Source organism: Colobus angolensis, unplaced genomic scaffold, assembly GCF_000951035.1.
Source record: "Colobus angolensis palliatus isolate OR3802 unplaced genomic scaffold, Cang.pa_1.0 Scaffold5, whole genome shotgun sequence".
In the NCBI taxonomy this organism is placed as follows: domain Eukaryota; kingdom Metazoa; phylum Chordata; class Mammalia; order Primates; family Cercopithecidae; genus Colobus; species Colobus angolensis.
This window is the reverse complement of record NW_012118487.1, coordinates 35004979-35022041: the sequence shown is the minus strand read 5'-3', so window position 1 is coordinate 35022041 and position 17063 is coordinate 35004979. Positions and strand designations below refer to the sequence as shown.

Here is a 17063-nt window from a genome sequence, read left to right as displayed (position 1 = left end):
AGGATGGTCTCGATCTCCTGACCTTGTGATCCGCCCATCTCGGCCTCCCAAAGTGCTGGGATTACAGGCTTGAGCCACCGCGCCCGGCCTAAAATTTAGCATCTTAACCATTTTTAAAAAGTATTTTTTTTTTTGAGACAGAGTCTCGTTCTGTCACCCAGCCTGGAGTACAGTGGTACACTCTTGGCTCACTGCAACCTCCGCCTTCTGGGTTCAGGAGAATCTCATTCCTCAGCCTCCTGAGTAGCTGGGATGACAGGGGTGTGCCACAATACCTAGCTAATTTTTGTATTTTTAGTAGACATGGGGTTTCACCATTTTGACTCAGCTGGTCTCGAACTCCTGACCTCAAGTGATCTGCCCACCTCGGCCTCCCAAAGTGCTGGGATTACAGGCGTGAACCACTGTGCCTGGCCTAACCATTTTTAAACAGTTTGTTGACACTAAGTACATCCACATTGTTGTGCAACCATCACCACCTTCCCTCTCCAGAACACTTTTCATCCTGCAGAACTGAAACTCCATACCTGTTAAATCAGAACTGTCCGTTCCCCTCTTTCCCTAGCCCCTGGCAGCCATCATTCTACTTGCTGTTTCTATAAGTTGGACTCCTTTAGGTACCTCCTGTAGGTGGAATCATGTCATATTTGTCTTTTTTGTCACTGGTTTATTTCACTTAGCATAATGTCCTCAAGGTTCATCCGTGTTGTAGCATGTGTCAGAATTTTAAAGCTGAATACTATTCCATCGTATGTATAGACCACATTAGTTTATCCACTCATCTGTTGATGGACAGCTGGGTCGCTTCCACCTTTTGGCTCTTGTGACTCTGCTGCTGTGTACATGGGTGTACAGAAATCTTTGCTTTTAACACTTGTAGGTCCTAGTCTGAGAGACAGCATACTAGAAAGAAAAAGTAAATCACCATGACTGTGTATCATAAGATAATCTAACTCTGCAACTCTTCAGTATTTGGGTATGATAAATAGTTGAGAATGATCCCTTTAAGTGCATTAGGTAATGTTGTCACATAACTGAGACCATCCAGAATTATTTTCAATTTTCATGTTATCTGTAGCGTGACTAGAAGTATTATATATACTTCTTTTGCAGTAAAAGAATATGGTACATGCTCTTTTCTTCCTTCCTTCAATTTTCTTCTGAAGAAGTTAGAACTCAGCAGAGTTACTGTCTAACAAAGATCAGCAATAAATCTTCCAACTCACTTTGCAGTAAGCGGAGTCCAGGGTCAAAAGTAATAGTCCTACCATCTGTCTGTGTGGACTGCAGAATTCCCTCTGTAGCCTGTTCAGCAGGGGCACTGCTCCTGAGCCCCGAGCCACAGCATCACCACATTACAACACAGGCTGCAGTTCTGGCGGTTCAAACTTGCCCAGGCACAGACTATGACCCTTGAAATATCATAACCTCCTATAGAAACAGCCCGACATTATGTGATTGGTTTATACTTTAAAGCCTTACACATCATTACTAATAAGTTCCATTGTACTTGCAAGCAAGAAATTTGCTGCAAGATAGGGAAGATGGGAGAATGGCTGAACTTAGAAAGAACAACATTTAAATAGTGAGTTAGAACATTTAGTATGGGGCCGGGCACGGTGGCTCCCACCTATAGTCCCAGCACTGTGGGAGGCCGAGGCAGGCAGATCACTTGAGGCCAGGAGTTCGAGACCAGCCTGGCCAACATGGTGAAACCCTGTCTCTACTAAAAATACAAACATTAGCCGGGCATGATGTTACATGCCTGTAATCCCAGCCCCTCAGGAAGCTGACGGATGAGAATCGCTTGAACGCGGGTGGGGGAGGTTGCCGTGAGCGGAGATCGCACCACTATGCTCTAGCTTGGGCAACAGAGTGAGACTCTGTCTCAAAAAAAGAAAAGAAAAGAAAAGAAGACATTTAGTATGGGAAGTTATGAAATATTACTATCCTTGTATCTTTGTTAACTAAAAATTAACTCAAAGAGACTGTAGATATGATAGTATAATAATAATTAAACCGTAATAAAGCAATTAGAAATAAAGACATATTGCTGGGGATGAGAATAGAGAGATTCAGCTTAAACTCATCTTCTTCTCAGAGTTGCTGATCCCGTCCCCTGAGAAGCTCTGTAGTTCCTGACCCTCTATTACTGACATTCCTCAGGCCTCCTGGGAGCCTTCCACCAGTGTTAGCTGAGGGTGTGTGTGTCTCCCTCTACAGTCTGACCAGCTCTTAAAGGGAGGGCTCTATCTTAGCCATTTGGTATCTTCCAAAGGAAACAAAAGGTTACTGAACTGGACAGAACTGAACCAAGAGCACAAAGGGATCAGCTTATGAGGTATCAACAGATCAAAATTGGGGCTCACAAAAAAAACACAAATATTGAAACACCTGAGGTCATTCACTATGATGTCTGCAGCCATCTAACGTTGACCATCTAGGAAATAAATAAAGTGGCTAATTAGAAAAAGAAGACCACAGAGGAGAGAGAGAGAGACAGAGAGACTGAGACAGAGAGAAGGGAAGAATGGAAGGAAGATTGGTTTTTCTAAATTTATGACAAGTAATATTAAATATTTTATTCTCCCATGCTGTAATTCAGCTGTCAGTCATTCTCACCTTTTGTTATGATGCCAGTATGTTCTAGAATTTCGGGATTGCTCACAATCCAGAACCATAGAACTAAATAGGGCATTTCAAATACATTTGGAAAAAAATGTGCTTCAACTGGGTTTTCATTTTTTTTCCCCCAAAGTTGGGGGAAATAACAATTTCCAATTGACAGCCAACTAAACGTGAAAAAGAAAATGAAAAACCATCAAAACCCGAAAGCTAGGTCCATATTGGAGGATAGAGGAAGATCTTTACATTTTTGTTTTTCAGGACTTGAAGTGGGATGGAAATAGCCACTATGTAGTGTTACTTAAATAGGTAAAGAAGCCCCCTTTGACATAAACAAAACTGGCTTAAAAGTTTCTGCCTTCACCTTGAGGACATTATGCTAAATAAGCCAGTCACAAAGGACAAATACTGTATGATTCCATCATAGGAAGTACCTAAAGTAGCCAGATTTATAGAGACAGAAAGTAGAATGGTGGTTGCCAGGAAATGAGAGGGGGAATGGAGAGTTAATTGTTTTGTTGTTGTTGTTGTTGTTTTGAGATGGAGTCTCCCTCTGTCACCCAGGCTGGAGTGCAGTGGCATGATCTCAGCTCACTGCAACCGCTGCCTCCTGGCAATTCTTCTGCCTCAGCCTCCTGAGTAGCTGGGACTACATGCACATGCCACCATGCCCAGCTAATTTTTTGTATTTTTTAGTAGAGATAGGGTTTCATCTTGTTGGCCAGGCTGGTCTCGAACTCCTGACCTCAAGTGATTTGCCCACCTCAGCATCCCAATGTGCTGGGATTACAGGTGTGAGCCACCGCACTGGGCCGAGAGTTAATTGTTTAGTGGGTACAACATTTCAGTTTTGCAAGATGAAGTGCTCTGGGGATAGATAGTGGTGATGGTTATACAACAACGTGGATGTATTTAATGCCACTGAACTGTATTCTTAAAAATTGTTATGGAGCCTGGGCAATTTAGTGAGACCCCCATCTCTACAAAAAACTTAAAAATTAGCCAGACATGGTGGCTTGTGCCTATAGTCCCGTTACATGGGAGGCTGATGCAGGAGGATTGCTTGAGCCCGGGTGTGGAGGTTGCAATGAGCTGAGATAGTGCCACTGCACTCCAGCCTGGGCAGCAGAGTGAAACCTTGTCTCAGTAACAGGAATAATAAGAAGAAAATGGTTATAGACCAGGCACAGTGGCTCAAACCTGTAATCTCAGCACTTCTGGAGGCCAAGACAGGAGGATAGCTTGAGGCCAGGAATTCAACACTAGCCTGGGCAACATAGTGAGACCTCATCTCCACAAAAAAAAGTCTTAAAAATTATCCAGGTGTGATAGCATACATCCGTAGTCCCAGCTACTCAGGAGGCTGATGCAGAAGGATTGTTTGAGCCCAGGAGTTTGAGGCTGCAGTGAGCTATGATCACACCACCACACTCCAGCCTAGGTGACAGAGCAAGACCCTGTCTCTTAAAAAAAAAAAAGTTATGATGGTAATTGTTATTTGTATTTTACCACAACTGAAAAGAAGTTTCTTCTTCCTTCAAAGGATATGGGAGGCAGATTTTGTAGTGGATTGATGAAGTGAATTGAAACTACAAAAGTTGTGGTAGAATAAACTAGGAGAGCTGATTTGAAGGTTTTAGCAAGAGTGGTGGTGTAGCCATTCACACGCCTCACTGAGTGGCATAGCGCTGCTGACTGTTTTAAGTGGGTATCAGCACAACCCTGGCCCCCTGGCAGTTGCGGGGAAACTGTGAGTAGAGCCCAGGCCCCCTTCTCATCCTAGTAGGAAATCCTTGAAATGAGTTGAGTGCATTAATTACCTCGTTACCTTATATTTCTAGCTGCCTTGTTTGCCACTCTTTGGTAGGAATTTTGGGGGAAGAGCTAACGGACTCTGCAGTATGCTGACTGTACCCGTGGCACTGACTTCTGTGGCGGTCCTGCCTGCATGTCCTGGTGTGGCCTGTTGATTGGAGCTGGTGGGAAGGAGGGGATGATGCAGTTTGCTCATTGGCTGGGTTTGTTTATCCCTATTCTTTGGGCAGTTTCTTGCTTCTGATTTGTCAGCGTGTGCAGCCAGTGAGTCCCACTGGGATCCCATGTGCAGATTCCACTGCTCTGAATGGTTCCAAAACACCACCCAACCTGACCCGGCTTTGTTTCTGAATGGCCCAGCTTTGAGACAGCAAGCATTTGGGAAGTGAGATAAGCTAATTTACATGTGTAGTGATAACCCTCTTTAAAGGACTTCAGCAGTCACTCTTATAATACTGCTTTGGAAGGATCAAATGCAGTAAAGTGGAGAAAGAGACTCCTCAGGCACTAGGCAAATCTGAGGATGCCGGGAGCCAGTGGGAATGTCCCTGAATGGTATCAGTTGTCTCATTTTAATGTTGTTTGGGTGAAGTACTGGGCTCTGTTTTTCCTGTGAGGTGCTCAGTCACAGCCAGCCCACGTTATCCCTTAGGAATATCACCGAATTCTCTTCGTTTCTGAAACACAGCTTGAGCTGTGGAGATGCCTGCTTCCACAGCTGGGCCGCCCCTGTGTTGGGGCACCGTGGGCTGCTCCTGTAGGGCCAGGGCTCAGGCCCCTGGGGGCTCTCTTGCCTGGTGAGAACATGATTCCCATCCATCATCTTCCAGATACAGCTCTGGGGTCACCAGGGGACTTGGCCAGGCACACATATAGCTTCTTACACATCTGCCCCCATTCCTGGAGAAAACTGACAATGCAAGCACCATGCTGGTAGGGAACATTTGCTACGTCTGTATAGGAAGCCCAGTAATATGAAAACCCACAGACACTAGAGTGAAAAGGAGTCAAAGAGAACCAGGCTAGCCTATCAGTTCAACACTGCTCTAGGAAAGTCATAAAATGATGTCTATGAGGCTCCTTTTCCTTACCTGTCCAGTAGAGACCCTAGGAGTAATTTTCTGCTTCACTTTTCCAGCAGCAATGTCTCTGGATCTAGGCTGAGTGAAGAGAGAGTCCCAGAGGGTTGAGGAGTGAACAGGATGAGTGTGGGGCTTAGTTCATGTGGGGCGTGGGAGAGCACTGCAGTCAAGGGTTGAATGTAGCAGAAGGTAGCACTTCTATGAAAGGAATACGAAACAAGTTGTTTCATTTATCCATCCTAGGTGAATGCAGAGGAAGTTCTTTGAACGTGCTGTGTAACTATATCAATATAGTTATGCATGGCCTTTTAATTTATGAATTATAGTAAACCCAGTTTTCTGTCTTAATAAATTGAGATTCCTTTTTTGGTATGAGCTTTTAAAGGGTGTTGAGTTTGACAGATTTTATTGTCACCCTTTCTTTTTCTCTTCCCCTCTCCTCTCTTTACACTGAACTTGAACTGCAGTCCCTAGATAGGATTCCAATAAGGAGGCTACCCTTTCAGCTTGGGAGTTTATTTTATGGCTGGCAGGTGATTGTGTTAACATGAAATAAACCCCGAGGTTAGTAAATAATGTGATTGTTAAAGATTGGTCTTCAAAAGAAGGCAACCTTACTCTTGTAAAAATTTAACCTTATAGCCAGGAAGTGACATTAACGTTGGTTAACAGTCTTGCTGCTGGTTATAAACTCAGAAGCAGACCCAGAGATCAGGAATTTAGTCTGAAACCTGATTCTCTTTTGTTCACAGTGAATCGCATACATTTGGAAAGGAAGAGCATTGTAACAACATTCCTATTTTAGCTAGTCTCCCTTTACCAAAAAACAAATGGGAAAAAAATGCAGCAGTTTTCAGGTTATCTTTCCTCCACGCAGCCTGAATGTTTACATCCAGATACAGAAATGGCTTCTGTATTTAACAGCCAAAAAAAAAAAGTTCTAATTTCTAGTCCGATAAAGCCACCTAAAATTATAAATTTTGATCAGTGAAAACCTGCTGCAGCCCAAATCTGGTTTTGACAGAATAGCTATCCCAGATTTCATTAAATAAAGAGATTCCCTGTATTGTAAGACATCCTGATTCCAGAGATCAGGAAAATGCAAAAACAAACAAACAAACAAAAAAGTATCTTAGCCTTGGTGAAATGTATACAGCACAAGATTTTTCTTTTGAAAATTTTGAGTAAATAAAATGTGGGACACTACCTTACACCCTCCTAAAAGATCTACTGGACATATGTAAACTTTTTGAATGAAATGAAATTTTTCTTTTAGAAAAAAATTGAATGATGTTTCTGAAATATGACTTTATTGGTTTTTTTACATCCATAAATCAGGATTGGGACTCAATCTGCCATATCTTTAGAGCTGTTTTTTATTTTCTCAGTTCAAATCTCTCGTGATTCTTGTTAGGCCAAGACATCCATTTCCAAATTGGGGCTTTTAAATGTGGGCAATATTATTCTAAGAGGAAATTACTAAATTAAAAACATTTAAAGTATGTATTTACAGTCCTCCCTCCACGACTGCAGATTCTGCATCCTCAAATTCAACCAACCATGAATCAAAAATATTCAGAAAAAAATAGAAAATAACAATACAACAATAAAAAATAATACAAACTTACAAATACAGTTTAACAACCACTTACATAACATAATTTACATTGTATTAGGTATTACAAGTAATCTAGAGATGTTTTAAAATATGCAGGAGGTTGTACATAGATTATATGCAAAATTTTATATGAGACTTATATGCAATTTTATATGAGACTTGAGCATCCTCAGATTTTGGTATCCTCAGGGGTCCTGGAACTCATCCCCTGTGGTACTAAAGGATGACTGACTTTACAGATACTTCTCAGCTTATGATGGGGCTGCATCCTAAAAACCCATTGTAAGTCAAAAATGTAAGTTGAAAATGTGGCTGGGCACGGTGACCCACAGCTGTAATCCCAGAACTTTGAGAGGCCGAGGCAGGTGGATCACTTGAGGTCAATAGTACAAGACCAGCCTGGACAACATGGTGAAACTCCATCTCTACAAAACATACAAAATTAGCCAGGCATGGTGGTGCATGCCTGTAATCCCAGCTGCCCTTGGGAGGCTGAGACAGGAGAATCACTTGGACCCGGTAGGCAGAGGTTGCAGTGAGCTGTGATGATGTCACTGCACTCTAGCCTGGGCAACAGAGTGAGACTCTGTCTCAAAAAAAAAAAAAAAAAAAAAAAAATGCATTTGATATCCCACTAAGCCCACAGTAAACTTGAAAAATCATAAGTTGAACCATCATAGGTCGGGACCATCTGTATATTAAAAGTTATATAATATTAAAATAGGTACGTTTTGTTATTATATTTAAGGAAATATAATATCACTGTAGAAAGCTTGGGGAGATGATAATCTTTTAATATTTGTAAAACTATGTTAAGAATATCTGTTAATCACCAGATTTATACATTGGGAATTGTTCTCTGATAAATTAGTGTTGCATTTTGATCAGTTTTAATTATCTACTTTCTCCATCTCTTTTTATTTGAATTTAGTAATCCTATGTGTCCTTATTTTTTTTTCCAGATTACTATTTTGGACGCAAAACGGAGCATGAACATTGGGATATTTCTTAAGCAATTTAAGAAGTAAGATTTTGCATGCTTTAGTCATATCCCTGCTGTCATTATCAAAGTCTGTGGGTGTGACTGAGCTGAAATTCAAATTCCTCACACCTTCAAATCCTTCTTAGAAGCATGGCTTGATGAGTCTGCAAGTGACTGTCACTTTCTGCTGTTTTCCTTCAGGGAAACATAACATAGTAGCTTGAAGTATATGGAGAATTGCCCCAGGGCATCCATTCAAGCCTGTCCCATCAGGGACACGTTTAGAGTCACCTTTAGTGTCGCCCCTTCAGTGGAGGTTGGGCTGATGAGTCAAATAGCAGCTGGAGTTTTGTGTTCTGAAGTGTAAAGAAAAGGTTATGCAGGGGTTTCAGTGAGACCAAAGGGGATTATTTTTCTCGCAACAGAAGAGACTCCCCGTGGTTGTTGATGCTTTCAGCCTTTTTGGGATGCCCAAGGATGGTGGTCTGGGTGAAGGGCCCTTGAGCGGAGTGTTGGGGCTCCCTGTTTTGAGGCAGTGGGGCTGTTCTGAGCACTCACACAAAACTGCCAGCCAGACCGGGAAGGAGGTGGATGGGAAGGAGGGTGGATATTTGATTTCCACTGGCTGGCAGCTCTGTTGGCACTCTAGCAAACAGGAAACGGAATGTGATTCGTTGTCTTTTCAAGGTCTCCTCGGTCCATTGTAGAAGATATTCATCAAGGAAAAAGTGAGCATTATGGATCGGAGACCTTGCGAGAATTTCTTAAGTTTTTGCCAGAGTCAGAAGAGGTAAGAAATTCAGCGCGTGAGTTGTAGATGTTAGGAGTAATCATAAAAACTTAATATTTGTAAGCATGTCAAAGCTCACATGGAAGGCCAGGAGCGGTGGCTCGTGCCTGTTATCCCAGTACTTTGGGAGGCAGAGGCAGGTGAATCACCTGAGGTCAGGAGTTTGAGACCAGTCTGGCCAACATGATGAAACTCTGTCTCTACCAAAAATACAAAAATTAGCCTGGTGTGGTGGCAGGCACCTGTAATCCCAGCTACTCAGGAGGCTGGGGTATGACAATTGTCTGAACCAGGAAGGTGGAGTTTGCAGTGAGCCAAGATCATGTCACTGCACTCCAGCCTGGGCGACAGAGTGAGAATCTGTCTCAAAAAAAGCTCACATGCTCACATGGGAAGGGCACTGTCCTACCCAGAGCCAGAGCTTTCTCACATAAAAGTCAAAAGTGACCTGGTAGAATGAACATGGCTTATGGAGTCAGAGAATCTAGATTCAGATTTGAGCTATTCCCTTAATTGAGAAAATGGGGCAAGGTTCTTAACTCCTGTGAACTTTAGTTTCCTCACCTGTAAAGGGAGGATAATGGTGCTGACCTCATTGGATTGTCAAGATGATGAAATCCTAGTTATGCATCTAACATGGCACTTGGCGCATGGGAACGCAATAAATTTTCATCATCCAAAGAAAAGGATTCCTGGCCGGGCGCGGTGGCTCAAGCCTGTAATCCCAGCACTTTGGGAGGCCGAGAGGGGCGGATCATGAGGTCAGGAGATCGAGACCATCCTGGCTAACACAGTGAAACCCCGTCTCTACTAAAAAAAAAAAAAATACAAAAAACTAGCCGGATGAGGTGGCGGGCGTCTGTAGTCCCAGCTAGTCGGGAGGCTGAGGCAGGAGAATGGCGTAAACCCGGGAGGCAGAGCTTGCAGTGAGCTGAGATCCGGCCTCTGCACGCCAGCCTGGGCGACAGAGCGAGACTCTGTCTCAAAAAAAGAAAAGGATTCCTTTTCTATCATCTAAAGATGACCTTTGCATAGTATAAACCCAGGTTATTTTATAATCCATATACTTTTAAAAAATAAGATGAAAACAATCGTTTTTGAATAAAGATGCTCTAAAATTTTGGAGAGGTAGGTAAACTGTTAATAAAATGTTGTCTATATAATTAACTCAAAGGCAGAAATTGTTGTGATAGTAATACATACTACCATTGTATAAAGTTATTTATTTTGTTTGGACTGAATGAATTAACTGCATTGTTGAATGGTTAGGAGCTTGATAGAAAAAAAAAAAAAACAGAAAAACAGTTGTATAAAACCTTCCAAAATTTTCATATTGTCCTTTATTTCTAAGGAAAAAATTCCTTGAAAAATTTCAGTAAGAAATTACACAAATACCTACACTTACAAATACCTAAGTAATATAGACTCTTACAAAGTTTTTTACTTTATAAGTAAAAGTAATGGATGACTTCTTTTTTTTGAGACAGTCTTGCTCTGTCGCCCAGGCTAGAGTGCAGTGATCTCGGCTCACTGCAACCTCCACCTCCCGGATTCAAGCGATTCTCCTGCCTCAGCTTCTGAAGTAGCTGGGATTACAGGTGCATGCCACCACACCCCACCTAACTTTTGTTAGAGATGGGATTTCACCATATTGTTTAGGCTGGTCTTGAACTCTTGACCTCAAGTAATTCACCCACCTTGGCCTCCCAAAGTGTTGGGATTACAGGCATGAGCCACTGCACCTGGCCAACTTTTATAAGTAAAAAGTAAGGGTGACTTTTTAATATGTTATCCTTTTCACAGGCACTTCTGACTTCTCCCTCCCCTTTCCCACTCTTCTTCCCAGAAGTATTTATGTAGCTTTACTTTAGTGTCATTAATAACAAGAGAGATATAATTGTATTTTTTCTTTTACATTGATTAGTGTTAAACTCACAATGCCAAATTTAGGATCTTAGTGAGTAACTAGAGATGTAGTTATATCTAGGTGTTCCTATTAACCTGGGTGCTCTCTCTCCCTCAAGTTTTCTCTTTGCACATTAAGTGTAATTAACCCAAGCCAAGATTAATTAGTGGCAGTTATTAATGTTAGTAGTAGAGTCTTGAAGTCTTAAAGGTACATTAAATCATAACTTACCCTGGATTGTACATACTGAACAGTACTTAATCTTTTCTGTGAGGGATAGGAGTTCCAAAATCTTTGTTAGGATAGATAGTTTTTAATTAATTTGAGTTTTAAAACGATGTACTTGCTCTTCAAACCTTATTCCTGCTTGGGCTGTTTTCAAGGCTCCTTTCGGACCTCTCTGGGGGCCTAGTCCTAACTGACCTCATCGTGTTGTTAAGTGAGGAGCAGATTTGACAGCACATGTGAAAGTGCTCTGAAAAGCTTTAAATTGCTAACTAAATCAAAATTAGGCACGAGGGAGGCTGCCAGCTCAGCTTCATGCAGTGGTGAGGTGGGAAACTGAATATAATTTTCTTAATATCTTCATGTCTCATTTAAAATTCAAAGGTGATTAGAAAATGCAAAGCGATTTTTCAAAGAAGCAAGTAAGCTGTCAAACCTCATATTTAAAAGAACTTTGTATCTTTGGGTTGTGTGGGGGATATTATTCAAAAAGAAGACTGTTGAGGGCAAGGTGATGAAAACCCACCCAGGCGCTGCCTTGAATCACTGAGACTCTGTCACCCCCAGTCAGCTAACCCGAGAGACGGGGTCCTGCCGAAATGAAAATATTGGCCTGGAACCCTGAAATGCCTTCCCAGCCACTGAACCAGGCAGCAGCTGTTTCTCCCCGCAGCCCCCTGCTGCAGGGCCATCCTCAGTCTGAATATCTGGCACGCTTGGTCACACTTCGCCTCCTTGTTTACATTACTGACTCTGGGCTTCAGCTCACCACACCCTCCAAACTCAACTGGGAGTTTCCTTCAGCAGGAACACCCTGACAGTCCCCAGAGCCGGCGGGAGCCCCTTCCTAAATCCTCCGGGGTATCTGTGCTGTGGGAGGGGGTCTGGGGAAAGCCGAAGCCGCTCCCTGACTGCTGCCCACTGTAAGGACAAACTGTTTTTGTGTCCCCGGCACCACTCAGACCCAGGGCCAACCCTGGAGTCTTTGGGTCTCTGGATGGAGGTTGTGGAAGAGGCCAAGGAGGAGGCAGGGCCAAGTAAGAGAGGTTTAGGACTGTGGCAGAAATATGCTAATAAATTCGTAAGTGGACACATAACCACGTGGCTCTCAGCCTATGTGTAACATTCTGTGCCCATTTTTAGCGCAATTAAGGACTGAACCTTTATTGAGTGCCCCCGTGTACCGGGCACTGACTGGACAGGGCAGAATGAAGTGAGATGAGATAATGTTTTGAAAGTGCTTAGCCTAGTGCCTGGCACATAAAAAATCAATCATAGCTATGATTCTTTTGTGTATTTTTCATTTAATCCTTGCGGCAATCTTATAAGACGCTCCTTGTTTTACAAATGAGAAACTGAGGCTCACACAGGTTAGTTATACCTTGTCTGGTGTCACATGATTGCTGGGTGATACAGCAGTGGGGTGGACTTGAGCCCTGATTCCGCTGAGCCGAGTGTGGTTCTTTCTGCTGCACTCCACTGCCTGCCTTGGAGGAAGGAAGGGCAAAGGTTGTCAAAACCCCACCTCGCACTGCTGGCCTGCCAGCCTTTCATCACCTCTGCTATCACAAAGTACTGGTGTGAATAAGTGTCACTTGAATAATACTGTAATCTTATCAGCATGCTGAAAGATGTAAACGGAAACAGCCCTTTTCTCCTGCCTTCTCAGCTGACAAGCCAACCAAAGCCAAGGTTAATTTGTTGTTGAGAATTTCTCTGCCCTCTACCACAAATCTTTTATCTGGCACGTTTGTTCATCTTTCCTCTAATGTGCGGTTCACACTTGCAGAGGAAGAAGGTGGGCCCAGAAATGAAACTCTGGGAGGGTGTTCTTGTCCAGCACAGAGTTCCCAAGCCAGGGAACCCCCCACTGCACCTGACCAGCCCTTCCTCTGTTGTAGGCTGGTGCTAGACATAGTAGAAACTTTCTGTTCTCCTGAAGCAACGTGAGTTGCCTCTGCTGGACATTTGTAGTATCTTTCCCACCTTCTTCGTTGACTCGGCTGCTGGGAGGGGAATGACAGGAAGCTCGTGGGTCTTCTGTTGGGTGGGTATGTTTGTGGGAAATCCTGCCATTTCAAGCCATGTGACTGGAATTAGATAGGATGAAGGAGGCGTGCCCTTTGGAGTGTGAGAGTCTCAAGGAGCCTGCTCTCACTGTTACGACAGCAACTGGGCATAACCAGGTCCATAATGAGTGTCTCTTGGCTCAGCCCACAAAATTATGCCTAACCATGTTTAATAAATTTTTTTTGGTAATGAGAATGCATAATAATTATAGGGTCTGTTCACCTTTCTTTTTCACTTCCCTGCCACTGTGAAGATACAATAATCCCTCTTAAAGAACATAAATCTCATTTTGAAATTGAACAAAGAACTGTATACATGGCATTTAAATTAAATACGGTCTTTCCATTACCCCTTCTCTTGAAGTCCATAAATTTTTTTTAGCTTTTTACGTAAGTGAAGGAGATTAATCATTGCTCAGTTACAGTTTAGCACATGTTTAATAGAAACATTTACCAAGTTTACTTAGCATGACCTGTTCTTACACTTTAGACTGAAAACCATGCTGTGATTTTCAGAGGCTTTACACATGCTACATATATGGTCTTATACAACCTCCCTCTGCCCCTGCCCATATATAGTGAATTGTTAAACTCTAGTTCTGAAGGGGTTAGAATTCACCGTATAGGTTTCTTAGCGCAGAAGGCAGGGACTGATTTGGGCTTAGCTAAACCAGAAGTGCCATGTGCCCTTAAATTTAATAAGGCTAAAAATGGTCAATTCGCTTTGAGGCTCTACCAGTAAGGGAAATGCAATTATATAAATGGCTATTTTCTGTCCTAAATAAAGAAAATAGTCTTAAGAGTCAGAATTAATACTAGGGTGTGAACTCAAAGTGTTACATTTTATATTTTCAAATAATTGAGGTAGCTGTTTCAGTTTGTGGATCTTTGCAAATACTTCTTTCTTTATATTTTTGAACTGTCATTTCCTATTTTGCAGGGAACTTAAAATCATGTTATTAATCATAACCAAGGGGGTGGAAGAGAATAAGCTTTATAAAGAATAATATGAAGTGTTAGCTACTTACTGGCAACAGTTAGCTGCAAAGATAGGCTGTACAGTATTAAGGTACTACTTACCATAAAGAATTTTGTTGGATGACTCTCTATTAACAGTGGACTTAGAAGTAGTTTTGCCATGGGAATGGCCCAGTGTTCTGTGTGGGGAAGGCATGATTTATGATCTAATGTTGTTTGAAAACTTTCCTTTCATCTCCACTCTCACCTACTTGCTATTTGGCTATATACCTGTTGTCAGAACTCTTCTCTTTTTCCTGTATTACGGTTGAAGGAATAATTGTTTGTGTGTTTAAAAACTTAGTTTAGTTTATTTTTTAAAGAGTAATCATGTTCATTGTAGATATCTTAGAAAATAAAAATGAGCAACAGAAGAAAATAGCAGACAACTGTAATCCTATCACCTAGTGTATGTGGGGCTTTTTGGGGGAGGAGTTTCCCTATGTTGTCCAGACTAGTCTTGAACTCCTGGCCTCAAGTGATCCTTCTGCCTTGGCCTCCCAAAGAGCTGAGATTACAGGCATGAGTCACTATCTGGAGATGTGGGGCTTTTTCATCTTTTTCCTGTGTATGTAGGTGTGTGTATGGGAGGGTTGGAGGTTAATAGATACCTCTTTTAAAAAATTATAGAAATGGCCTCCTGTACATACTATTTTATTGCCTGGTCTTTTCAGGCTGGAACTCTGCTTTTCCAGAAGCTGACCTCCTTTCCAGGCATGGACAGTACGACTCTTCTGCCAGGGTCCCTGGGGGCAGTCTTAACATTGATCTTCCCATTGTTGAAGCAATTTTCCTTTTTATCTTCCTGCTGAAGAGCAGATATGTACTCACCTGAAGATACAGTAGTCTTTTCCTTTAAAGCTATTATATATGAAGTGGGATTTGGCCACAGAAAGAAAATCTGTGTTAGATCTTACTCAGTCTAAGTATTTTATATATAAAATACTCAAAATGATTTTTTTTTCCGTTTATGACTTAAAGGACCATATTATAATGACTCTACAGTCTTTTATTTCTTCTCCCAATAATCTCATTTCCAGATTATTGCTTACAGAAAATTTTCATCCTTAGAACTGATTCCTTTTTAGTCCCTCCCTTTTGTAACCTTCCTGAGGATTCTGCTGGCTCCAGGTCTCCTGTTTATGCAAGACTATATATCTGTAGCTACATAAGTGACACTAACTCTTTGCTTTCAAATTTGTGAGTTTGTATTTTTCTTTTAAAAAAACCAAATAGCAGATGGGAGGATTTTCTTTTTTGTCTTTTCGAAATTAATTTGAATTTAGCACTAAAATCCTATTTTTTAAGAAGAATTCAAAGATGAAATTTAAATAATCTTAAATTTTAATCTTAAACTTTAATTTAAGTGATTTTATCTACCCCCCCTTTCCATTTGTCTTTTAGGTAAAGAAGTTAAAAGCGTTTAGTGGCGACGTGTCCAAGCTGTCTCTGGCAGATTCCTTTCTGTACGGCTTAATTCAGGTGCCAAAGTAAGGATACAGCCGCTGGTCATTAGTCTTCGCACAGTAAGATTTTTAAACTAATGACATCAAATTCTACAGTTTTACTTTTTTATTTTTCAGCTATTCACTTCGGATTGAAGCCATGGTGCTAAAGAAGGAATTTCTACCTTCTTGCTCTTCTCTGTATACAGATATCACAGTTTTAAGAACTGCTATAAAAGGTGAGTCAACATGTGATCCTTCACAGAATTTGTTTTTATTAATTTTGGTAACATTTTTTTTAAAAAGCCAAATGAAATTGGACATGGAAAGTCCTGAATTTCTGATACACCCTTAAAAGGGAAATGAGATGTTACTAGAGATACACTTAAGGTTTATTTCCATTGACATTTTTCCCCTGTAATGAATGTTAATTTGCATATTACCCTCCCACGGAAGGGAGTTGCTTTCATCTCAGGCTTCAGAGCAACCTTGCTGGTTACTGCTTGCTCTTGTTCCTCTCCTGGATGAGCTTTCTCTGTGTATGTTGGTATGTGGTGTGGGCTATGCACGTACACAAAGCCCAGGCCCCTGGCCCAGCTGCCTCTCTCCTCCCTGTCATGGCCTCCGTTGGTGGCTGGGACCCAGCCTTTCCAGAAGCAGACCTCCTTTCCTGGGGTCAACCGTGTGACTCTTCTGCCAGGGTTCCTGACGTTTCTGTTCTGTGGCGTCATCTCCCACTCCTCCATACTCCAACTTCTGCTGAGCTATTTAAATTTGAGAGGAGCAGATAGGCCATTTTCATTTATTTGACAACTCTTTAAATTCTTGCCTGCCCAGCTTGGACAGCCTCTTCTCAGAGCTGCCCTGCCATCTCCTTCCGTAGGGGTAGGAGCTTTGGTTTCTGGCATCTTGGCACTGAGAATCCCTGTGGAGTTGCAGCTGGTTTCTTCTCAGCTCCCGGCTATATTCTCAGGCCCTTCCTGACACTCACACTTTTCAGCATGCGTCAGTGCCAGCCTGATTTTCTTTTGGTCATTTCTGTATTTCTAGTTATTGTTGTAGAATTGTTTATTCCTATTTGGTTTTCCTGTTTACTTGCTCTGACCTGTTTTGAGATAAAATTTTTCTCTTTGGTCCATCATATTTTCTTCATTTTAGAAAGGAGACTAAGAAGGAAAAAGATTTTTAAAAATTTCAATGTAGAGGCCTTTAACATTTTTTTTCCATACTATCACTATTGCAGCAACTTTGGAAGGTTTGTTCTGGAAGAATATGTTTTTATATTGAGCAATGCAAACTTGTGGGCATGGGAGAAACATTTCTTATCTGGTCACCCTTCAGAAACTGGCCTTCTTAGATAACACAACATAGGCAGTGATCCAACTGTAATTTTTTGAAAGTATTATCAGACTTAATGGAGATTATTAATTTACAATGTCAGTGATGTTTTATTATTTATTGATAGTGTAATTTTAATAATCAAGTTTTC

At 41.7% G+C, this 17063-nt stretch overlaps 1 protein-coding gene across 1 annotated transcript in view; it reads left to right on the top strand.

Moving 5' to 3' along the window:
- Positions 1–17063, top strand: part of FHDC1 (FH2 domain containing 1) — a 35114-nt gene that overhangs the window by 3189 nt on the left and 14862 nt on the right. Inside the window, exons 2-5 of the mRNA XM_011959781.1 lie at positions 8103–8164; positions 8810–8912; positions 15534–15619; positions 15713–15813. Coding sequence (XP_011815171.1) covers positions 8103–8164; positions 8810–8912; positions 15534–15619; positions 15713–15813 — 352 coding nt within the window. The remainder of the gene's footprint in view (positions 1–8102; positions 8165–8809; positions 8913–15533; positions 15620–15712; positions 15814–17063) is intronic.